The 25446-nt window shown below is 32.8% G+C and overlaps 2 protein-coding genes across 5 annotated transcripts in view; one reads left to right on the plus strand and one right to left on the minus strand.

The window, feature by feature from the left end:
• Positions 1–13262, minus strand: part of LOC128192685 (rho GTPase-activating protein 26-like) — a 17921-nt gene extending 4659 nt beyond the window's left edge. For 2 of the 4 annotated variants that reach the window (XM_052865580.1, XM_052865578.1), the window contains exons 1-23: positions 13020–13262; positions 11063–11158; positions 10619–10680; positions 9769–9837; positions 9302–9403; positions 9088–9198; positions 8956–8998; positions 8769–8830; positions 8501–8569; positions 8284–8301; positions 6622–6694; positions 6142–6239; positions 5792–5892; positions 5566–5678; positions 5362–5424; positions 5046–5120; positions 4778–4865; positions 4590–4648; positions 3445–3550; positions 2911–3070; positions 2400–2631; positions 1901–2068; positions 1438–1477 (exon numbers count right to left, since the gene is read on the minus strand). In XM_052865580.1, coding sequence (XP_052721540.1) covers positions 1438–1477; positions 1901–2068; positions 2400–2631; positions 2911–3070; positions 3445–3550; positions 4590–4648; positions 4778–4865; positions 5046–5120; positions 5362–5424; positions 5566–5678; positions 5792–5892; positions 6142–6239; positions 6622–6694; positions 8284–8301; positions 8501–8569; positions 8769–8830; positions 8956–8998; positions 9088–9198; positions 9302–9403; positions 9769–9837; positions 10619–10680; positions 11063–11158; positions 13020–13173 — 2162 coding nt within the window. In that variant the 5' untranslated portion in view covers positions 13174–13262. Of the gene's footprint in view, positions 1–844; positions 902–1437; positions 1478–1900; positions 2069–2399; positions 2632–2910; positions 3071–3444; positions 3551–4589; positions 4649–4777; positions 4866–5045; positions 5121–5361; positions 5425–5565; positions 5679–5791; positions 5893–6141; positions 6240–6621; positions 6695–8283; positions 8302–8500; positions 8570–8768; positions 8831–8955; positions 8999–9087; positions 9199–9301; positions 9404–9768; positions 9838–10618; positions 10681–11062; positions 11159–13019 lie in introns of all 4 variants that reach the window. The other 2 variants (XM_052865577.1, XM_052865579.1) reach the window with 2 other exon arrangements.
• A 1522-nt stretch (positions 13263–14784) lies between these two features.
• Positions 14785–23566, plus strand: LOC128155455 (zinc finger protein 330 homolog). The gene is made up of 10 exons (XM_052817160.1): positions 14785–14953; positions 15331–15350; positions 15646–15716; positions 20734–20813; positions 21058–21184; positions 21775–21879; positions 22070–22116; positions 22298–22415; positions 22932–23063; positions 23392–23566. The coding sequence occupies exons 1-10, from the start codon at positions 14840–14842 to the stop codon at positions 23517–23519; spliced, it is 942 nt and encodes a 313-aa protein (XP_052673120.1). The 5' UTR covers positions 14785–14839; the 3' UTR covers positions 23520–23566.
• Positions 23567–25446: the final 1880 nt, after the last annotated feature.

A 25446-nucleotide genomic window follows, 5' to 3' on the forward strand; every position in this document is an offset into this window, starting at 1 on the left:
TTCATCTCCAAGCAATAGCATGATGCACATTAGGATTAATCCTAAACTTTGGGATCTGTAAATGCTAAATTGAAGCTTTCAAGCAGTTGCAGCTTGGCTGGTTGTCTGATTTAATCTCATGCATAAACTTCCACAAGATCCAAAACTGTGTTTTGAGAAAGAGCTCTTTAAAGCTCATCATGTATCAAATTCAACTTATTTTATAATAAAAATGTTATCAAATGTGTGAACAGGCATTTCAATTATCTTTTAAGGGGAATTTTGAAATGATGATAATATTTCTAAACTCCCTACAAACTTCTTTCTTCACTTATGTTTGATGCACATACTTCAATGAGTAAGCAGAAATGAATTTCACTAAAGCCACAAGGGGGGAAAGGTCAAGAAAAAAAATGGTTACTATTTTACTTCATGGTAAAACAATGTTGTTAATAAGATTTGACACAAACCAGGATCTGGGAACAGAATGATGTGTGCTAGGTGAACAAAGAAGTGTCAATGTTATATAGTGAGGGTTAGTTACAAACTCCAGATGCAAAGGGAATTCTGCTTGCTGTCAAAGCATTCACTACTAACAAACATTTCAGGACCGTATTAAGCTTGATTTAAGGCCATCACGGTCACCAGACAGCTTGTCATGACAATTTAACATACTCTCACATTCCAACACATTGGAAGTTGTTATGACAACAGCCATTGACACTCTGGAGGGAGGCTTACTCCAGACTAACAGTCAATCTGACAACAGGCATGTCAAATCTTGTTAATTTTTTACTTCATTCCCATTGGGTTGCTTTCATAGAGACAAAGAGTCTTGAAATTTTACATTCCGTTTACAATATACCTATCAAACACGCTGACTTTGGATGAAATCCACAGGGATCTTCGCATGGCTTGGTCTCTGACAGACAACAGAACATTAACAACACCAAACAGTATTCCATCACATACTTTTCTTCTCCCAGTGTAATCATTAATTGAAATGACACTGATATTGCAAACTTACATCATATAACTGAACATTATAAATACTAAACAATAGCCCACAATTGAATGATCTCCCAAAGTATTGTTAACCAACCTCACTAGAATCACTTTATGGCTATAAATAAGTTGTTGCAAACTAATGTCTTGCTGGTTGATTGCGTAAAAAACTTGACGCAAAAAAAGCCTGTTTACATCGAATATAAACTCATCTTGCCCCCCCCCCCCCCCCATTTTATCTGAAAGTTAATTTTCTGACCGTTGCAGAGTTTTTAAAGTCTTTGCCTGAATTTGCCTTAAATATACCGATATTAGGGGAGTAGATCACTTCTGAAATGGATAAGAGAGCACACTCAGGGTGCCACGGGGTCAACAACTCAGTGTGCTAACACTCAGAGGGGGGTCAGAACACTAGACGAAGAATTAAACATACTGAGAAAAAAACCCACTTACAATGTTGGTGCATCTGAGCTGTCATTCATAAACTTGTTTGCTGCAAATAGATATCTTTAAAATGTCATAATGTTAATATTAAATTATAACATACATTCGAAAATTATCCACACTTTAGAAACATTATAGATACTTGATTTCAATCAGAACATGTGTACATACACAAGTTTTGGTATCTGTTCAAACTTAAGATAAAAGTCACTTAAATAACCAGATAGGAAAAATTCAAATTAATCACATTATAAACATGATAGCGATGTGATAAAAAAATGCATTGTGATCTAATTTTCCTATCATCATATCCTTCATTTTCTATCCTTTCTACATGGCTCAAGTAAAAAACTTAAAAAAAAAATTTCATTGCCCAATAATCTGATCACATCACTCACAACAGAAATCCTTTACATGTTTAACAAAATGACAAGATTATGACAATCAGTATGTGGCAATAGAAGAAGCTTACGTAATCCTGAAACATTGCTGAGCTGGGGGTTTCCAGGGACGGCCGGGGCCGCGTGCTTTTTGTGGGAGTCAAACTGAGGGAGGGGCGAGGACATAGCGGAGGCACTAGTGGACAGGCTGGAGTTCAGCGACTCGGAGCTATCACTGCTACTTCCGTGGGTCTCAAAGCCTGCAAACCAAAAAGGTCTGCTGAACTTCTCATAGAAAAATTGTCCAGCCAAAAAAGGGAGCCCAAGTCTCAACTGAGATCATCGATCGTCTCAATGGGTTTGAAAAATTACATTTTTACGCCATAATTCAATGAAAAAAAACCCTTCATTTTTATGTCATAAATCAACTGAAATAAACATCATTTTTTTTTAACTGATGAAGTACGGTAACTTTCAAAAGAATAGATACCATTTACCTATAGATCTCATTTTCCCTTTAATAAAGTTTTATCAAAGGGATTTATTTGGTTTGATACATACACAGACTCTCCTATAAGACTCACTACTTACGCTCTGTGGCTGGGTTGTAAATCTCGACAGATCGGAGTTTAGGTTTCTGGTGGACATAGGGAGGGAGAGATGGGGCTTTGTTCATGTACACAGGCTGCGGGTTTTGACTAGACACATCTAATGAAGTGTGATTGACCCCCGGAGTAAATTTGTCAGTCACTGGTTGGGAGGCACTACGAAGGGGGCAACGAATTTCACTCGGGTCAGCATCTTCAGGTGGTGTTTTGAAGATCTGTCAAAAAGCATTCGGCGATAACATACATGTAATTCACCAAGAAACTATTCCTGCAATATAAGTTAAGAGGGCTAAATGGTTATGCCCATTTTCAGACTAAGTTAATCTCCCTGAGAAGAAATCTTTTTAAAGATTTAAAAAAATGTCTATATTTTAAATCTGAAGATACAGAGAAATCTTTAAAAAATATTGTACATTTACATGTACATTTAAATGCATGAAAAGTAGTAACTTTTGCTAATTATAAAATTATTTTCATGTGCAACAAAAACCCACTTTTTCATAATTGTTGATGAGGATTTCTACTATAATATTCAGAAACTTGATGTCCATAATGGCTGCCACAGACTCTTCTTCTGCTCTCATTAGTGTAGGACCAAAGCAGACACCGAGGTTGGCTACAGTCATCAGGTTCTTATCACTCAACTCTGCTACCCTGAAGCAAGAAAATGGAAATTCGTGTAGGGATTACAAAAGAACTCAGATAAAACCCCAAAGGTGATCTTTAGTTTCTCAGACACCACATCATTAGATCATGCATTGCTATGTCCATCAATTTTATCATATCTCTAAAAATAACAAAAATAACTCAAATATCCAGTTTTGAAGTTTTAGACTACAGAAATAAAAGAATTTTATTTTTTCGTCTGTCTTAAAGACATAAATCAATTCATCTTTCACACTTAGGTTCATATTTCAACAGACATTTTGTATTATTAATACAGTTTATGTAAGGATAATTTTCTTTAAAATACCAATGCAATTCATAAAACTTCTTGAAAATGTTATAAAATAAACTTTTCAGCTTACTTTCTTAAATGACCAATCAGCAGGTCCAACATTTCAAAGTTGGCCTCGGGCAGTTTGTGAACGAGCGTGTGGATGTCATGGATACGCAGGGTCTTTGATTCTTGTTCTAAAAAATTAAAATGTCTCCTTAGCAACAGCTAAAAAACTCGGTTTCATAACAAATCATCACAGAATTTACAAACAACCATCTTCCCAAAGTATTCCTCTGATAAATGATAAATTCAATCCCACACACATTATGCATAAATATCATTGGAGATGAATTATTTTGACTTCATATACTGTATTTTTTAAATTCATAAAAATGTAAAATAAATGAAATCTTAAAAAATTATGACGATTAATATTCAAAATAATTATTTTTCAAGACCAAACCCTACATAGATTGGGAGACTTATTTTCAACCTGAGTCAGATAATATTTAATGATATTTGCCATAAAGAGGGAATTACTGTAAAATATGATTGATCATTTTCCATTCAAATGTAAATAAACAATGGGATGGTAAGGTGGATATGATCATATGGTACAGATCAATTTATGGAAATTTAAGTTAAAGCTGGATTTATGGATGACGGATAACAGCTGCAGAAATGATGAAATGCATAGCCAATACAGTTGAGTGGTAGGCAATTCTACCACACAGGAGGGGGTTGTATAAGCAGACTTTAAAAGCCAAAAATTTCTTTTTATTAATAAATCATAGCACAATTTTTACTCATATAATAACGACTTAACAATCTTATTTCTTAAAATGTACATGTTACTTTTTACTGTAGTAGAATGTATCATATTTGTACTATCATTTCTGTATTATTTATAAAAGTTTAAAATTAAAAAAAAAAATTAGTAGTGTCCCTTTCCCAACAAACTATCAATGGTTATTTTTTTAATCACTATATTACTGTCAGATTTTTGGTTAAATGCTACAAATTCCCCAAAACAGAGAAGTTGGCAGGATAAAAGAGTATTGTGGAAGAAACTCAGCTCTAGACTCCTGTAAAATTTACCTTCCAGACCCCGAGTTTCTGAAATCATACACAGATGCATTAACAAAGTCAAACATTCATAAACCACTCTGACTCAAAGGCACACTGATCAATTGTCTCCCCTTTAAAAAAAAGTCACAGTCACCAAAAACTTACTAGCTGCTGCTATCAAGGGTTTATGTAATTTGAAGGTCATTAATGGTTCTGGCAGTGATCTGAAAGTGAAAGTTCTTACATTGTATATAATATTAAATATTATGAAAAAGAGAAGTACAAGTTTAAATATACATATACATGTATTTATAACATTTATAATTAACTGATTGAGAAAAGCAATGTCTTACCGGAGATAATTTTTAACAGCGCTTGTAATCGTCTTGATTTCAACCTGACTCGGGTCACAAAAGTCAATTTTGTCTTTTCTTTTTGGATCTGTTTAAATCAGAAATTTGATATATAGAAGCACATTTTAATTTCCATTTACTGAGGCATTGAAGTCAAAAATATTTACCTCAATATTTTAAACTAATGCCTTATTAATGTGTTACACATTTAATTATCTTATCATATGAATAGTTTAATATCAGATAAAAACTAAAATCAAGTTCTTACCCAGTCCTTGTGACATGAGTTTGTTCACTTTGGAGTTCACTCCAACCAATCTGTACAGGCCTTGCTCCTGCAGACCTGTAAATCCAAAAATGTTTAGTAAGATTAATTCTTATTGGTCACATTTCTACAGGTAAGAAACAATTTTATTTCATGAGGATATACACTTGTACATGTAGCAGTACTAGAAAAGCCACAGATGAATATCAAACAACTTTGCAAATAATAAAAATAAGAGTAATGTCTTTTGGTTTGTTTCTCATTATCCTTTACTTTTCAGACACAATGATTATTAATGGCTGTTCTGTCTACATTGTACCTCTTGTTTCTACTGCTTGTATACATCTATTGATGAAGGCAAATCCAATGTCATCCAAGGAGGCTATGAAAATAATAAATAAAAAAGATCTAAAGTAAGCCGTACAGTATAATTTATAGTTTATATAAATCAAAGTAAATCACCATGCAGCAATAAATCTAATCAATGTTGCACATATTAAACTGCAGTCGTAGAAATACATACAGTCTTCAGAGGAAGTGTTCGGAGTTGTATAAACTGGTTCTCTGCCATCCATGGCATCCATCCACAACTTCCTATCGTCATCCGACAGTGCTTGGAATGTCAGCGTGTCTGGCCTGCAAAAGACAAAATTAATCCACATGAACAGTATTTCAGATAATACAGAAAGGAATTAGAGGGTTTGTCCTAATCCTCTATTATCTAATTATAGAAGATAAAGCAGACTCACTTTTCCACCACTGTGATATCAAAACAGAATCTTTTGTCAATACTTTGGGAAGCCCGGCGTATGCATGATTTCAGGGTAAACTTTTCTGTTACTGGTTGGCTCTGAAAATGAAATGGTTGAACGCCAATTAATTTCTATCACTTGGTACACTTCACATAAACAAGTTTTTAAAAATATTTCAGGTTTTTTAATAATAACTTGTGTGGAGAGAAAAGGATAACTCATTGTTTAGAGCAGTAGGAAATCAAAATATTGTTGTAGTAATGTCGTCTAGAACATGGTTTAAAAACTGGGTTTTTTTCAAGTTATTTTGATCACAAATAAAATATCAATGCAAAACAGGTCCTCACCAGTTTCCCTGTGACCTGATTATATGGCATCATGTGGAATACTTTGCCCTCTTTTTTGTACCAGCAGTAATGTTTGGTCCAGGTAGTACCCATCACCTCTGCAATGATCCAAAATTTGTAAAAAAATATCCATGCAAGGCATTTTTAAAAAAATATCTTTTGTTTGTATTGATATGTTTATTTGTACTTCAACTTATTAATAAACATGTAATTTTTTGAAAGTTTTGAGTAAAAAAATTAAATTCAACTATCTAAATTATTTTTAAATGGGTCTATTTTCTTCTTTTTAACTCATGAAGGAAGAAGAATAACTCTTAATGACAATATGGCAAGTACCAGTAAAACATGTACATGTATTTTGCAAAATTTGCATTTTTTTTTAATGAAGGAGGAAGTCATAAACTGTTACATATACATGTAATGACCAATTACAAGAAGGCAGTTAACTCCCTTCCTGTTGTGTCATTGATATGTGCTCACTTTTCTCCATCAGGTAAAGGTAACCTTCCTTTGTACAGCCTTTGTTGCTCTGGTTAAGCAGCCCATGAGGTTTCTGTAAATTAAACAACAATTCAGCTATAAAAAATAAAATACATGTATGTACCAGGTTTAGCAAAAATACACCCTGTCAATATGCTTAGTATAAGTATATGTACATATGTAGGTGCACCACAACCACACTCATATTCATCAGAAAAATCTGCCTCTGGCCAGATTTTAAACTTTAAAAATCTACAAAAATCGCTTACAAGGTTTACTTCCTCACTGACAGATACTATCAATTATAGCAATAACTACATGTAGTACATGCTATCTGCCCAAATGGTAACTAACTTACTTCAGCTCTACATCAAACCCACCACCTTGCACCAATGCCACTATATTATAATCAAGAATTTAGGATGATTAAAATCAAGTATTAATCTGATAATAGGCATAGAGATCAACTTAAAAATTTCTGCACAAATGTATATTTTTCTTTAAATTCTTAAAGATGTTCTAATTGAACACATTTTTTAAAGCCCCCCTGGATACAGGTAATTCAGGTTTCTAAAATGCTTGAATACAATGTACTTGTAATTGAGATTTCTTCAATACATGGATACAGTTACAAAATTCTTTAAGGAGCCAATCTTTGATAATATGGCCATCAGCAACACAAAACTCCACCTTCTTTGACAATGGGACATTTCATAGTGTAATGCTTGCATGCGCCAATGCCACTTACAAATACTACATACATGTGTAAATGTAATAAAAAAAGTACAGAATTGCAAATGGTTCATTTGAAAAAGCTATGATAAAAATATTTGCCGGTAGGTACTATAAATACTACATGTACTATTAATTTTAGAATGTGATTGATACATAGAAAACTGTGATTTATGTACTAGCAGAAAAAAATTTAGTAGCACAATTGATCTACAGGTAAATAATGTTTATAATCAGAAGTATCAATGTTATTTATTTAGAACTACAAGTATATGTCGATAATTGTATAAATACACTTTACTGCATGTATTTACATTGTTAACAAAATACAGAATTTCACCAAGAAGCCCTGTGCAATGTGCTTACTCATACTCACCCATAACAAGGACTAAAATAGTTAATTATAAGAGTGACTGCCATTACCTGAATACCAAACAACTGTGAGTCTAAAACGGTACCTCAAAAAGGGAAAGTCAAACCCTAGTTGCTTCAAGTGTGGGAGAAAGAGAGGGAGAAAAAAAAACCCTTGGCATTTCTAAATAACTTTCTTTGTATAGAATGCATGCCTAATATTCATTTTGATGAAATACGGACAAAAAAAGAGTTTGAAGAGTACAGTCGTGTTTACCTGGTATTCCTATCACAAAACCTTCTTAATTGATATAATTTAGTATAAAAGAACACAAATAAAAGGGCACCTGTTGGAAACGTTCAACCAAAAAAACCACATACAATATTAAACAAAGAATAGATTTGATATCATGTCAAAAAAACATGTATGTGTCTGATATGGATTAGACAAAAAAATAAACAATATGGAGAAGAAAATTCAAAACCAAATAATTTTTTTTTAGATGAGTCAAAAACAACAATATCTTGACCTGTGCATGCAAAGGTTCAAATTAAAAATCAAGTTGTTGCAATAAATACCACTTCCGAAACTGCTATCTGTTAAAGAATAGAGATTATTCATCATTTACACGTGTCTTCTCCTGCCTAAATGTACATCGTTCATGACCTACTGTAATATTTGTGTCCAACATACTGTACTGATTTATAAGGTATCATCTTTGCACAACAGTCAAAGCTTCCATCTCCTGGTATAAGACACAGTTTTTTAAACAGTGCAAAACCTACATGTACTTACCCGGTTGTCCAGCATCTTGAACATCAGAGACTCTGTGTACTCCTTCTGACTCTCAAAGCTCTCCCTGGTCTGCAATTAAAAAATCACATGTAAACTGGTAATGATGCCTACAGTTCTATTTTCATTTTTTTTTTTACACCAAATTGAAACAACAAATGAATTAAATAACAATGCACAATTCATGTTTAATGTACATGAATAGCTGGTTTCCTTAAATTGATTGTTTTAATTAAGATAAGATAAATCAAATATCTGTGCTACCACTAACCTTTTGAAGTATCTTCTGGAGGTGCATAGAAGACTCTTTCAGCTCATTGCTGGCATCAAATCCTAAATCACAAACACAGTAATAAATATACCATGTCTGACATTGAAATAACATACCGGTAACTTTTATAGCCAGCAAAACATTTTGCAAGAACTTTTTTTTAATATTTTTATACTGATGAACTTACCTTGATGATAAAATGTGAACAAACTGTACATAAAGGCTAAAATCTGAAAGTAAAAGTAACATCTTACTGTCATCTCTTTCCTATGCTCAACCAATGAATGAATCTTGTAGTAATCCATCAGTCAATACTTACAGTTTCTACAAAATCAAATTTCTTTCTTTCTTGAACTTCTTGTAATTTGAGTACATATTTCATGGAACATTCTCTGAAGTTTCTAAATTCCATTTCAAGGGTTGCATCAGCCTAAGAATTATAAAAAGTTCAAAATATACATGTTCCACAAAATTGATGATATAATTCTTGGTGGATTATTTTTTTCTTGACAATGATTAGAATGTGTGGGTACCTCTTGTAGAGTATTGTCATTAATTTTGGACTTGAGGTTAAGATATCTCTCCAATGACTGACAGATTTTGGCAGTGTGTCGATCAAAGGCTTTCTTCTCCTCCTTAAAAATAACCAAGAAAAAAACAAACATTAAAGCTCTTATAGGTCAAATAGGCTATAAACACTTCATTAACAAAAAATCATAGACCTAATTTCTTGAAAGTTTGGACTTAATTCAAACTTCATAGGAAAGAAGTTCCTTTTCTATGCATAGTTGGCTAGAATGGAATTTGACGATACCTTTCAGTGAATAAACATTCAATCTATCCACATTAAATTTTATAATCATTTTCTGGTGAAAATATCTATCACAATGGTAGACTAAACTATATATCCAATCTAGTAAGTTTATAATTATATTTGCGATCAAAGTCCACGTCATCATATTTTTTGTAATTTTTTAATTTTCATACTTTCATGAATTACCTTAACTGAACCGATCTGCTCCTTTCTGAATTTGTCCAACTGCTGAAAGAAGTCTGTTACTTTGGCAAGCTGAAAAAGATAAATTAAATGATTATCTATCCAAGTTTTAAACTTTTTAATTATTTAAACCTGTGGAGACAATTTTTGTGAATTGTTGATCATTGGGATATGTCATGGATTTGCTTTTAGAATAATACACTGCGTTTCTTATGTAAATTTGTGAATGAGGGAAACCAAATCAATTTACAAAAATTGAACATCTATGATTTCTAATGAACAAGATTTTTCTCCTTCATGTCAATATATATTGTGCGAGACAGTGTGTAAGATTATATTCTCATACTTACCGTAAATATTTACATTTGCAAATATGTTTCCTTATATGAACCTATAGAATAGCGAAAACATTCAATTCTGTATGGACTTATTCATGACGTCACAATGATCATAGCACGCGCTTATTGCTTGGATTATTGTAAACTTAAAATCTTGGTAATTTGAACAGTTCTGGACGATTTGTCTTTTTCAAACGTAAATATAAACAATAAACAGCAATTATTAAAAAGTTCACCGTGATATGAAGTTTGTTGGTATGTGATCACGTCTACCTGAGAAGCCCTTCATGCTTCACAGGATTTGATCACGTGACCAACCACTTCATATCCCGGTGAACTTTTTAAATTGCTGTTTATTTCTTAAAAGTACATGTATATTCCACTTACTTAAAATATTCATACCTAAATATTATAAACTCATCATCCATCATCATCCATAGGAATTTAATAGATGTAATTGTTGTTATCTAAAACAATCTGTTATCTTACAAGGAGCAAAAATTGGATCAACATACCATTCTATCTCGCTCCTCTTCCACTCCCATAATAAGCTTTCCAAATTCTTTGAGGGAACCAGCTTAAATTACAATATGCGCAAATTATCATTTTATTGATTATATTGTAAATTAAAACAAATGAAGAAGTCCCAATTATCATTGATCCATGCATGCAGTTAGTACATTTCAATTCTGTTTTCAATTCATTTTTTGACAGCACCATCATACATTGGCATCTTGTAATGAATACAACAAACAATCAATATATATAAAACATACATAAAATGAAATAAAATCATCCACATAATGACATCAGTTATGTTGTTTTTCTTTTCTAAAATCATAACACTTTTCAAAAAATTTCCATATCGGGGGGGGGGGGGGGGTGTGATAATGTCAATACATGTAATTAAGTTTTCCTTCATGTAAATGACATTTTTCAGCTTCATGCTTTCAATTTACCTATTTTTTCTTCATCATCAGTAAGTTTTTCTCCAATGCATTCGAAATTGAAATCCATCATTTTCTGGGCAAAACTCTGCCATGTCCTACCCATTTCTGAAAAATAAACATAATAAGATTGTCATAAAGCTACACATCACTACATGTATTATCATCTCATAGTTACAAGCGACAGCTAGAAATCAAACTGATATCTTCTGTACATTGTTGTTGAATCTTGTCAATTTCAATCATTTGTAATTCCATACAACTTCTTGGTTTAAAAAACGGACCTCTCTCTCTCTATCTCTCTCTCTCTCTCTCTTTCTCTCTCTCTTACATGCACATTAGTCATTTATTTATATGTATCTACTATCTATCATTCACAAGCAAGCCATCCAATGACATTTGTATATTCTGTACATCAGGTTCACCTTAAAATATAAGTTAAGACCCCCTCCCCCAATGCTTTGTTAAGAGGGGACAATAAATTAATGTAATGTAAGTATTTCCCATAAAATTAAGCAGAGATAAGCATTAGGATCTATGAGGAAACAATTTATGCAGCACATGATCCGTTCTTATATGAAGCACATTGAATTAGAGCACTTGATGTCATTTCCGTTGTGGTTTTAACCACAATGCATTCAAACAGACAATGTACTATTCTGTATAATTTGCTAAAACAGCTTAACCACTGATGGAAATGAAGCCATTTTATCAGAAGATAATTTGGTTTGTTTCCTCATTCAACACTGTTATATATAGTATCCATTGCTGAAAACATTTTTTAATATATATGTTATCGTTGCAGTTGCTATTTTTTAAAATTTAAATACAATTTAAGTTCCTTTGTTTAAACAATTGAAAGTTTTTTTAATAACACTAAAATGCAAACAAAAGAGCGAGTGTTTTTTTTATTTAAGGTTCAATGATCCAATATCAAAATCTCAAGTTGACAAGTACATTACAACAGGAAGCTATAACTCTCAAAATCTCTAGACACAAGTTGTGTCATTCACTTACAATATGTGTATAAGTTCAGAGTTATATCCATATGAAATTAACTACATGTATCTATCCAAATCTTTATAGGACAGTACAAAATGCAATGCCTATGCTTTCAGGAAACACAAACCTCAAGTAACACATGAATTTTAATTTTAATGAATATTATCCTACATCAACCAAATATCTAGGAATTTTTCAAGGGGGGGGGGGGGGAGGGGGCAAGTCTTAAAGAGGAGCTCAAACCAGTTGAAGTCTGTGCTTCCAAATTGCAGATATTGCTGCTGCAGCAGTGCTGCTTGTTTGAAAAATGTAAAATTGATACTTTTTCCTTCCTCTAAATTTTTCTCCCTCTCTCTTTGGCATGTTATTCACAGTGCTTGCAGTATGTATATGTTAAAAATGAAAACAATTTTATATGGGGAAAAAACTACTACATGCCTGTATAAAGCAACCAAAATGATAATGTCAAATTAATAATGATTCATTGCAAAAATTTGAATTGATTTTAATGGGACTGATATACATAGGCAAAACACACTGCTTCATCAAAATCATTTAATATCCAACTTCTAACCATTCTGTCATTGAGTAAATCACTATCTATTGAGAGATGATGTGGGCAGGACAACACTGATCGTGATATGTATACATGTCACCAGATTCATTGAAGATTTCAAATACTTTGCACCAGTCATAGTAAAGATATATTAAGTAAAGTATATCGTTCAAAGCACAAGATACTGCAGCAGATTTTACAATGTGTATGAATAAATACTTAGTATCATATACATTATACAGTATTAAAATTTGTAGGTTTACTGCCGACCCCTGAAGCGACTAATTAGTAAAATTATAGATATAAATATTAATTTAAAAATTCCGAGCCTATGTACTAAATGCAACATATTTCAAACCATACAAGTATATACATATGCTTTTTACATACATCATGACCGAATAGTCTTACGTTTTGCAGCAGTGACAAGTTCCTTGCCATCATTGACCAGAGACTTGATGGCCTTGTTCGTCCTCTCAAGCTCTTTTTCATGATCATGCAATTTTTCTCTGAACGAAGGACTGTCTGTCAAGCATTCAGCAAACTCCAAAGGTTCCAATCCCATAATTTCATCTATCTCTACACGATGTTGCAAACTCAATATTTGACAGACCCCTCAGCCTATTTTCATATCGGGACGACTTCCTGTTTATGTTAAAGATTTGCGCATGCGTAGAATAACAGAATTAATTAAACCGTACCAGGAAAACTTCGATACTAAGGGTCCCCCTAAATACTTTGTGTTAAAAAAAAAGTTATTTGTAAGCGTGATAAGTGAAAGCTCTTGTTCATGAAAAGATCAGTTGAATTTTTAATCGTAGACAATACGAAATCTACTTAAGCCATTTCTATATCGAAAAAGTAATCTGTTTTCAAATAAACGCATTTTTACATGTTGTATTTCGCGATGCAACTGCAGTTTTGATATCTATTCCTAATGCAATCTTTGGTTTGAACATATTTTATTGTATATTTACACAATGGGATTGGGCACAAGTTCCATAACTTATTAAGCCCTCTCCCTACAAAATTATTAACAAAAATATAAAGCATAGTAAAAGGTCACATATTTAAAACAGATGCAATATATAGCTAATCACATACATTACTAAAGTTGCTAATGGCACTATTAAATAGATATAAATATATAAAGTGTAGTACATTGCGAAAAACGTTCAGATTTTTTTTATGAAAAGGTGAACCATAGAGAACAAAGTTTCATTAACACTATCACTAATTGTAACATCGCCCCAGAGCAACACTTGTGTGTTGACTATATATATTGAAATATCAGTCCTAGTAATTAAACGTTGTTGCTAAGTCTCAATAAATACTAGAATCTCTTTTAAAAAGATTTTTCCATTTACTTGTCACAATATGAGAGACATAAATAATACTAGCTGATGTAACAAAATGTTTGAAAAATAAAACGATTTGACTTGTATTGATAAATGATTAAAACTGATACTTTTTAAAATACATCCTCTTTATCATATTCACCAAGTTTCACTAACGTGACAAGAAAAACACACTTTTCATAACTTTTTATCATTTCTATCAGAGACTGGCATAAATAACGATTTCTATCAATAGGTCACATTAAAAATCAAAAAGAGTCTAAAAGAGTAAAAAAAAAAAAGTCTAGACTTGATATAACTTATTTAATTAATATATACCTTCTACAAAATTTATGCTTCAACTTCAAGGTAACATATACAATCATTAGAGTTAAACTTTTTGGCTTAGATGTGCAATAAAATTCTTCTGCCCTGTGTACAAAGCAAATTGGGGGGGGGGGGGTAGACTTTAATATCAACTTGTTTCCGATATTTGCTCAAACCCTTTACAAAGCAGTTATTATGTTAATCTAAAAATTCGATATTATTTTTCGCAGTAAAAACATTAAACACAGACAAAATAAATTTTATTATGTATGTGAAAAATATATACTACTTAGTATCTCCCTTTCTCACACCATTAGATATACACTGAATATATTATATTTTCTTTAAATATGATTTGCAATTCCTCTACAATTCTCAAAAATGATGTATTTATATACTTTTTAGCACGGGTGTCTGACGTTGAAAATATTTCTTTTTATATCACGATTATTACACAGAAAATGTTTTAACTTCATGCGCTTTTTCCATGTGTAAAATAAATCTGACCTAAGAGGAAGTAACTCTGACGGTACATTGCATCTGTCAACTGACTCGGACTTCTTCAACATGCCGAAGAAAAAGACAGGACAGCGAAAAAAGGCGGAGAAACAACGGGAAAGACAAAAGGAACTAAGAAATGCTGAGAAATCACTGGCTCAGCAACCAAGTAATTTTCTGATGGTATGTGAATACGTCAACGTGTCGTACATGTGTTTATTTCGAATTTCCTCTTATAATGCACATGCGGTGTATATTGTATTTTGAAACTATTGATGTATTGGAAAATATTGATTTTATCATTTACAAAAAATGTGTATCTATTTAAATGACATATATTCATACGTACATATATTTACATTATTACATATTAATGAAATCATTTTTAATTTATCATAGCTTTGTTGACTGGTTGAATCCTACACACAGGAAGCAAAACAAAAAAAAAAACCTTTCATAACTGTTTATAACTTGGACATACAGTTCAATCTGTTGAATAATGTGCGAGAACTGCCCCTCTTCTCAATATAATTTTTAATAAACTGTCTTTTTTATTCTAGGAGTGTGATCAATGTAAACGGTAAGGAACCTTCTACCATATTTATAATAAGACATTCATTAGCATTACCCTAGCAAATACTGTAGAACAAGTATTAGATCTCTCTCTCTCTCTCTCTCTCTCTCTCTCTCTCTCTCTCTCTCATTAACTCTATAGACCATGGATAATAGCCTTGATAGTGGATAGCCCAGTGGTGGAGTATCTGACTACAGATGTCATGGGTTTGATTCCAGTTTTAACCATTATGTTTTAATGTACATATATTTATTCTTTCAAAAATGAAATTAAAACCTTTCTTTGATTTTTTTTTTTACAGAACACAGAAGAACAGAGCATTTTGCTACTTTTGTTCGTCCTTACAGAGGCTACCTGTGTGTGCACAGTGTGGTATGTGAAAGATGCGGATAAAATGCCAGCTATTGGTTTTTGATAAATTATTTAATATTCATAGTAATGGAGACAGCTAGCTTTAACAATGTGTAGTTTCTTGAGTAAGATCATGGTCCAAAGTGATAAAATAATATTTATACAGTGTAGGTTTATATTGATACATCATTTTGCTGTTATAACTCTCATATTTTATCAAGTGTTGCAGCACTGCATCATCAAAGTGTTGGAAATGTTATCTTTTGATGACATTTTAACATCACAGTTAACAGATATTGATCTTGCTACCTTGATTCATGTGGGTTAGGAAGGTAGCGATCGTTGCAGAAAAATTTACATACGGTAACCTGCTAACGCTGGTTATTATGGGGCGCCGTTTTAATATTTTTGAGGTATTTTCTGATATCAGAAAATGATTTTTTGATATCAAGAATTCGAATTTCTGATATCAGGAAATGATTTTTGATATCAGAAATTCGAATTCTTGATATCAGAAAATACGATCCATTTTCTGATATCAAAAAATCGATTTTCTGATATCAAAAAATCATTTTCTGATATCAGAAATTCGATTTTTTGATATCAGAAAATGATTTTTTTGATATCAGAAATTGAAACAGATTTTTTGATATCAAGAATTATATTTTCTGATATCAGAAAGAACTGGGTACGCTAAGTATAACATATCGGCCCTGTCGAAATGTGAAACATCAAACACATGATATCTTTAAAATGTTCGCCGGAATAATTCATGTAGGACACCCCATGCATGAAAGTAACATTCGTTTGCTAAAATTCACGTGCATTTGGTAATTGTAATCTTCGAAACCGGACCTTGTTTACGGATTTTGTCAAATATATGGGTTTTTGTAATGTTTGATCTGATATTTCTATAAGGCCGCATTCGAGTACATACACCAATATTTCAGAATAGCACAATTTTAGACTGCTTATTAACATAGAAACAGAAAAAAATATGTACAAGACTGCGGCCACTTTCGTTTTTTATTTTTTCTATTTTCAAGATGCACAAAAAATGAATGTTTTCATTGGTTAGCTAAGACGTAAGATGAGTTTCTTTAATATGACAATGCCTAAATAAATACTTAACTGTAAAAATAGACTTATGTTGACAATTGACTTTAATTAAAGAAGAATAAAACCGTTCCATGGAAAATTGGAGTATTTTTATTAGTTTATTAGTCCTTAGACACAGTGTATTTGAATTACTCACAATTACATACCGTGTATTGCAGATAAAATGGTCAACATTGTTGCATTATGATGATAGTAAAAACAAATATACAATATTGATTTCAGGATGAATATAAGAGGAAATATTTTTTTTAAAAACCTCAACATTTCTTATGATTTGCTATTTAATGAATATAAAGTTATCTGTGTGTCGTTGTACTCTACATAAATGACGTAACAAGTGTAAACAAATGACGTCATAAAGTAGCTGAGAGAGAGAGAGAGAGAGAGAGAGAGAGAGAGAGAAGTTTATACAGATACATTTAAAATTTCAAAACAGTTTTATTATCAAATCAGAAGTCAGATTCAAAACATTATATTTGTGTAGATTTATATATTTGGTACAAAGTTATTAGAAATATATACTAGTAAATCAGACACTGAATGTTTGCCGATCCTGTTGAAGTAATTAAATCAAACTTAAAAAAAATATTTTCACAAGAAAAATATGATAGCGATCATATTCCTATATGCATGCATTTTAAGCGCCCAGTATATTTACTAGAACATGAATGTTATTAGTCTCTGTAACGGGACATGTGTCTAGGGGTTAGTCGCGTACATATTCTACAGTATTTAAAAAAATACAACATTTTGCGTAAGAATGTAGGAATTCAAAACTAATGATAGATCTAGCTGTGTTTAGCTTTTTAAATGACAACTTTAATTCTAGAAAATACGTTTAATACTTTTTTACATCGTTCTCGGATGTCTTGCGTTAATTATTTCTTGATCGATCTAAACTATCTATTACGGTAGAATATTGGTAATAATTGGTGTAGGGTTATCATTATTAACAAAAAATAATCAGTTCAGATTAAAACATTGTCAAATATATATTCATGTCGCTGGAATATTTACTGGAGGAATTAAATCGCCGAACAGGGGTATGTCCCGATTTTTGATCAATTGATCGATTTCATTCATTTTGAAAAGATATAACTCGCGTGTCTTACTAAATGTACATTAATCAATTAGTAGTCAAGTGTGCATAGTGTTTCTTTGATAAATTTCTTCTAAAACATTCAATCTAAAGTATAATATATATAGTTGTTACAAAACAAATGTTTTGTTTACCTTACACCAACATCGTGGTTCAAACAGATTACCATTTTAATTTAATTATGCAACATTCCTTTTTCATGCACGGATGAGCTGGAGAGGGGCCCGGACCCCCCCCCCCCCTTTCCCCCACGGAAAATTAATTTCACACAGTAATGGAGAGAGGGTCGGACACCTCCCCCCCCTCCACCCCTGGAAAATTTAGTATTTTTGATTTGACATAGTAAAATTACCAAAAATATGTCTCGGACCCCCCCCCCCCCCCGACTAGTATAATAGTACAATTATCCCTCCCCCCTCCCCACTAGAAATAATGAAAATATTGATCTGCACGGGGTGTTGAAAATAAATTCTCAAAAGTTAATCTTCTGCCAAAGATGTTATTTTATACAGCTAAAAATATCTTGAAACGATAGAGAGCTCCAAAAACATAAAAAGGCGAAGGCAAAAGTGCGAAGGCGAGAATGCGAAGTTGCGAGGGCGAAAGAGTGATAGTAGTATCGCTCCTTTGCCCTCGCAACTTCGCACTTTCGCCTTCGCATCTACGCGCTTCGCCGTCGCATCTTCGCACTTTCGCTCCTTCGCCTTCGTACCTTCGCCTTCGCAACCTCGCATCTTCGCCCGAAATTGCAAAGGTCGAAGTGGCCCTATCGGAACACCATAAGCTATATATCGAAGAAAAAGACGGAATTTTCTACTTCCGTTTATGAATTTATGAACAACAGCGAAAATTAAAATTCATGTCATAAGATACGGTAGCCCTTGAATTATTTTGTTTAGTCGAGCAAGCTTTTTGGAAGGCTATTACTTGTACAGCTTACACTTCTGTCAACACTGGAGAAATAGTATGTCACATGCTCAAAACAAGGATGACAGGCACGTGTTATTGCTGTTTTCATTCTCTTGTCTAATCATCTTAAAGAGAGGACAAGCATTGTGGGCAAGTTTATAAGATTATAGGAGTTGACACTGCTGCTGATTTCTATAAAACCAGCGATGAATCTGGAGCGGGCAAAACCTGCCCTTTCAATTTTTCAAAAATCCGTCAAACTAGATAATATAATGATGCAGTTTTTAATTTTTACCTCGGCTAAAAAGCACTTACAGTAACTTTGAAAGAAAGATGTTCACATGCATTAGACAATTAAATTGATTTTAGATAAAAAAAAAAAAAAAACTACATTGATTTTAAATACACTTTGCCCATCATCTCAATTTGTACATTAATCTTGTACATTGGGCGTGTTGTCAGAGATGCAAGCGAAAGTTGCGTAACACGACATCTGGTGAGAGAATGCAAACTATTATGATGATGGTGTATAAATTTATATAACATGAAACATAATTCCTTACTGCAAAAGGCAAAGAAATAATGGATTAAATATGTCTTTATTTACATTATATACCAGAACATCCTTTCTATAATTATTATTTGAAGAACGTTGTCAATACATTTCATGACGTCATGACGTTTTTGGTTAACTGAATAGCTATAAACAATGCTATGTTTAGATAACTATTATATGGAAACCGTAAAAGATATTTTCAAAAATCAAACTGTTTTGAAACCGGTTAATTTTCCAAATATTTCCCTCAAAATTTCATTAACTTTGAAAACAGGGCCGATTTTGCTGCTTACCGTACCAAGTTCTTTAAAGAAAATGGCAAATAAATTTCACCTATTTAATGAATACTCCCTTGACCCAAAATTAAATTGCCGAACTACAGAGCCAGATTTGCATTTAAATATTTGTTGTCTTTTATTTATTTTAATGTAAAATTTAATAAGTGTTCTTGATAATTCTGGTCCTGTATAACTCTTTATATTATGCGAGGCCATTATTTTTCAAAATTACAGCAAATCGCAAAGAAAGCAGTGTTGATCATTGTATATGTGGCAAAACTTGCCAGAATGAAACCAGGTTTAAAATAAGGCATTCATTATTATTCTTAAGAGACATCTACAGGCTTGAAACACATTTTCTTACAAATTACAAAAGTTGCATTACAGGGAGCATTCATTAAGTTGATAGTAATATTATGTAAGTCTTATTTTCTGATATCAAAAAATAGATTTTCTGATATCAGAAAATGTAAATGATTTTTTGATATCAAAAAATGATTTTGTGATATCAAGAATTCGAATTTTTGATATCAAAAAATGATTTCCTGATATCAAGAATTCAATTTTTTGATATCAAAAACTCAACTTTAATTCTTGATATCAAAAATTCTATTTTGTGATATCAGAAAATCATTTTTTGATATCAAGAATTCGAATTTGTGATATCAAAAAATGATTTTCTGATATCACAAAATAGATTTTTTGATATCAAGAATTAATTTTTGATATCAAGAATTATTTTTTGATATCAAAAATTCGAATTATTGATATCAAATATTTATTTTTTGATATCAGAAAATACCTCAAAAAAATTAAAACGGCGCCTCATAGGTTATGTATTTTTGTGCAATGTCGCCACCTTCATATCCCGCACGAATCACCAAAAAAAGCATTTTATTGTTTAAATATATGTACTTGTTTGAATTATAAAGCAATGTAATGTAAAGTTTAGTGTCATAAGACAGTTAATTTATGTAAGCCATTAAATGAGCAAAAGTACATTTAGTACATGATTATGAACCATATTTAGAAGAAAAATCTGATAACTGTACAGGCAATATTGTGATTCTTTTGAAGGTAAACAAAAATGCATGGCCAAATTTGGAGACTGTTGCATAAAACATTCTGGGACAAACACAGTTGGACTAGCCATGGTGGTAAGAATAAGATCCCTAAATATGTCATTTCTGGGAAAAGGACCTTATAATAAAAGTATTGTAAAAGATATGAAAGTACCAATACACATCATGGAATTTTAAAACAAGAATTGATCCTTTATCAAACATATATATTTAACTGAAGTTGCCAAAATTAGGAGGGGCTGTAAATGAGATGTATATGATATAAATTACACTAGATGGTGTAACCTGATATGCGTAAATGTCCTTCATTTCATTACAGGGGGCCATTTGTGATTTCTGTGAGGCATGGGTCTGTCACGGCACCAAATGTTTGTCTGTCCATGCCTGTTCCTGTCCCCTGAGGGATGCAGAGTGCTGCGAGTGTAAGCGGGGGGTATGGGATCAAGGTACGACTCAAACATTGACTAAAGATATTTATGTTTGTTTCAATATTCTGCAACCATTTGCATGATCCTTTAGTTTTTTATATGGATCATGGATGCAGATTAGTTCTATGTAATCCTATGCATATCAGGCCAAAATTAAAAATTGATTTGTTTGATGTACTTCGGCTGACCAATCAAAATTACCCCATACAATAATTTTTGTCAATGTCATATATTATAAATTAAAAACACAATTCAATTATGTTTTTAAATCAATAAATGTTGAATTTGTGTAGCTTTCTCATTGAAGAAAAAACAAGTTTGATTATCAGATTATAAATGTGCCAAAAAAATCAGAAAAGAGAAAAAAGAAAAAGAGCTACCTCCCTACCCACCATGAAAAATTTGGGTCGGAGTACATCAAACATAAGTTATCAATGCTGGCCCCTAGGAAAATCAAACACAATCTTTTTTTTTTATCTTAAAACACTATGGCTGTTCATGTATTTCAGTCGTATTGGGAAAAAATGTTCTTTCTTTATATACCGTAATAAACAAATAGGATACATTTTTAAAAGCATAAGTTGACCTGTTTATTCTTTCTCCTCTAGGTGGGAGAATTTTCAAGTGTTCATACTGTGAGAAGTTTTTATGTGAAGATGATCAGTTTGAGCACCAAGCAAGTTGCCAGCAGTTAGATTCTGAGACATTCAAATGTAAGCTATGATTAAAACACTGAACATGACAACTGTGTTCAAGTATCAGGGATATGTAATCAACTGCAAACTCCTTAACTTTGAAAAATCTTTTTAAACACTATGTAGCATTTTTAAAATATTATTTTAGTAAGTCAGATGTTTCTTCCTCCCAGAATGGACGTACATGTACTTAAATTTTTTTTTTCAGGTATGTCCTGCAATAGACTTGGACAGTACTCCTGCCTTAGGTGTAAGGTAACTAAATATTTGTCTCACATATACAACAAAGTACCACCATTATGTCTTCATTTTCAAATAATTTTTTTTTTAATGATGTTTGGTTAAAAAGGTGAGATTTTATCTAAAAAAAATAATATATTTTTGATTGTATATAATGAACATAATTTTATGGATGTTTTTTTACCTTTTTATATAGACTTGTTTCTGTGAAGATCATGTCAGAAGAAAAGGGGTCAAGTACAATAAAGGTCAACCCATACCGTGCCCCAAGTGTGGCCTGGAGACCAAGGAGACCAAAGAAATGAGCATCAACAGTAAGACCAGTTACTTTGTCTAAAATTTACCTCACTTAGAACCATTTTAACAAGAGCTTGGACTTTGGGTAGTTGTATCAAACAGCAATGTGACGTAGTCCTGTCTATTTCAATGCTGGCCACTCGGCCATGGCTTTTTCAAATCAACAAGATTTGTCTGGCTTTGAGCTATATCTATGCAATCGGTGTATTTTACTTGTTTAGATGCAAGAAAAAGATTGTCACATTTTTCCTAAAGTCCAAGGTCTTGTTAAAATGGTTCTATATTGATGAAAATGTTTGTTACATGTACCTCATCAATGTAATTAAAATCAACATGCCATGTTTTTCACAAAGTCACTGATGGTCTCGTAAGATAAAGTGACATCATATGTGGGAGCCGACCAAAGGGTAATTTCAGTTCCTGGTGTAGTAGAACTGAATGATTGTGATTCTGTTTCACCAGTATTTCTAGGAAGGGTTTAGAAAATATGATCCATAAGCTTTGTTTTAACTAGTTTTTTGGGGTTTTTTTAGCTCGGTCCTACGAGTATGGCAGGCAGAAGGTGGCTGATGACTACGTGGATGACGAGTTCAGCTATCAGGAGTACGACTTTCAGGGGGCCTCCGGGTTCTCCTTTGGCGGGGTGAAAGCAGAGGTCATAGATTGTGAGGATTCATTTCTGCTTTTCTTCACAAAAACCACGCAGCCTCATGCTAGTACAAGTGTATGCTCTCCAAAAAAGTTGGCTGACATATTTTTTTTCAATACATGAAATAAGCCTTATAGCCAAAAATAAATAAAAGTGCTGGCCCCTCTTTTTTGTGCACATGTTTGTTGTAATTCACTGTCAGGTGGGCAAAACTTCCATTTCTTCACTTGTTTTCAAACCATATATTGCATATCTGTACACTATTATTCAGTGCTAGATCAACTTTTAAAGATCAAATGCCCGTTTTCAATTTTGAACTAAAATTTTTGTCATTTCTGATGTAGATGAATCAGATGACAGTGATGATGAGGATGATGATGAAGATGATAATGATGAAGACATTGATGAAGATGAATTATTGGAGGAAGTTCGTCAGTTGCAGCTGGACAATGAAAAAGCAGGAACTTCCTGATCTTGTTAATTTGCTTGTTCTTGGAAATAAATTATTTACAATAACAAGTCATCTGTGCACTTTCTTGAATAAAGTAAGAACCGAAAAAGTACATTATTTAATTTTAACATAATCTAATTAAAATGAGGTCCCTTACTCCACTTCAGCAGCTCGCAGATTAATGCTGCAACTTAATCACAGCATACCGCTATGACTATCATATCCCTACAAAGGCTAAATTTCTATTTCAAATACTGAATAAACACAACGCCATATGTACTCATATTTTTTTAAGGAAGACCGTTGGTGCCAGGTATTACCATGTTAAAAAGTATTTAATCTGGTGGCCGCCTAAAATTTATTTGAGCCGCCAGAAACTCATCGTTTCCACAGTTTGTGGAAATAGAATGGACACAAAACCCGTGGCTTGAGACGATGCCAGAAAATTGTGACATCTAAATTGACAGCTCCTACGTTCATAATGAACGCAGGCACGTAGCATCGTTTTTGAAAGTGGGAGGGCCAGACTCATCAAAAATATCTTGACAAGCCAAAAAATGAAATTTAATGTTTCCCAAAATCTTCAGTATCCTAATCCGTGGGGGGGGGGGGGGGGGGGGGGGGGCGCTGGCGTAGTTTATAACTTCAATTTCACTCCTCATTTCCTTATTTTCATATCAATTTTTTACATCCTCCCAAAAAAGTGGGGGGGGGGGGGGGCAACTCCATGATAATTTAATTTTCTATATGTGAATTTTAAAAAAAATTTCGCTGCGAGAAAAAGTGGGGGGGGGGGGTTGCCCCCCCCCCACCCCGATGCTACGTGCCTGGAACGTAGACAGGTAATTGAATGGTGGCCGCCAGATAAAATACACATTTCATACCTTGGGAAAAATGGGCTTCTAAATGAAGTTAACTTTACCGTTAACTAACGAGGATTCTGATAAATCATGTAGAACCAGAAAGTTTTAGTTTACGACTTTGCAGATTGGCGGATTGTGGTTGTTTTTTTTAGCCCCCCCCCCCCCCCTATTTTCAAAAGGATGATTCGTGATGGAGAACAGTATTCTCTCGCTTTTTACTGTTTTACTCAAATCCTTCTCGTTCTCTCTAACAACTAGCTGCAGAACTGTAGCTCTCCGGGAAAAAAAATATTGACAGACCGGACTGTAGCTATCTAACAACGCTCTCTGTAAGTACCATATTAACACGTGAACACGCGTTATTCATTTTGTCAGCTCTGACGGAAATTATTGACGCGACGGCGTCACAATGTTTTTAACAAGACAATCCATTCAAGTGACACTGGTTTAAGCGATATACATGTATTCACAGAATGGGATTACGTAGTCACAAAATCTTGACCTGAGTGAAAGAACCGATATGTCTGTCCGAGTCGGTTAAAACAAATGCGTCCATTGGAAAAATTAGACACAACCCACAATGTCAAAAATTCCGTGCTACACATTTCAAAACAAGTTCTTATATTCAAAAATGTCAAAATTTCAAATATCTTTGTTATTATATTATAAATGAAACAATTATCGACCAGTAAACAATTCAGAGTGATACTTTTTAAATCGTTAACAGCAGCATTCATTACATGTGTAATGCATGTAATCCCAAAAAATAAAATAAATCGAACATGATTCCGTACATACATTGCCATAGTACTTGGTAATTTGGTTACATTATGCAAAGTTGTACACATTACAGTGCAGTAATCATTTACACACACGCTTATTTTATAAACGAGTGCTAGCTACTAACGGTTGGCTATCACGTGACCTAGGGTGCACCATGCCATGTTTAGCAAGTTCGCAAAAGATTGGAGGAGAAACGAGTAAAGTATTAGTACTTACTAGATTAGAGCAAAGTTTTGCAGTACATATTTAAATAAATATTTAAAACAATATAAAAAATCAAAGTCTCTTAAAAATATAAAATA

The sequence above is a fragment of the Crassostrea angulata genome, chromosome 7, assembly GCF_025612915.1.
Source record: "Crassostrea angulata isolate pt1a10 chromosome 7, ASM2561291v2, whole genome shotgun sequence".
NCBI lineage: Eukaryota > Metazoa > Mollusca > Bivalvia > Ostreida > Ostreidae > Magallana > Magallana angulata.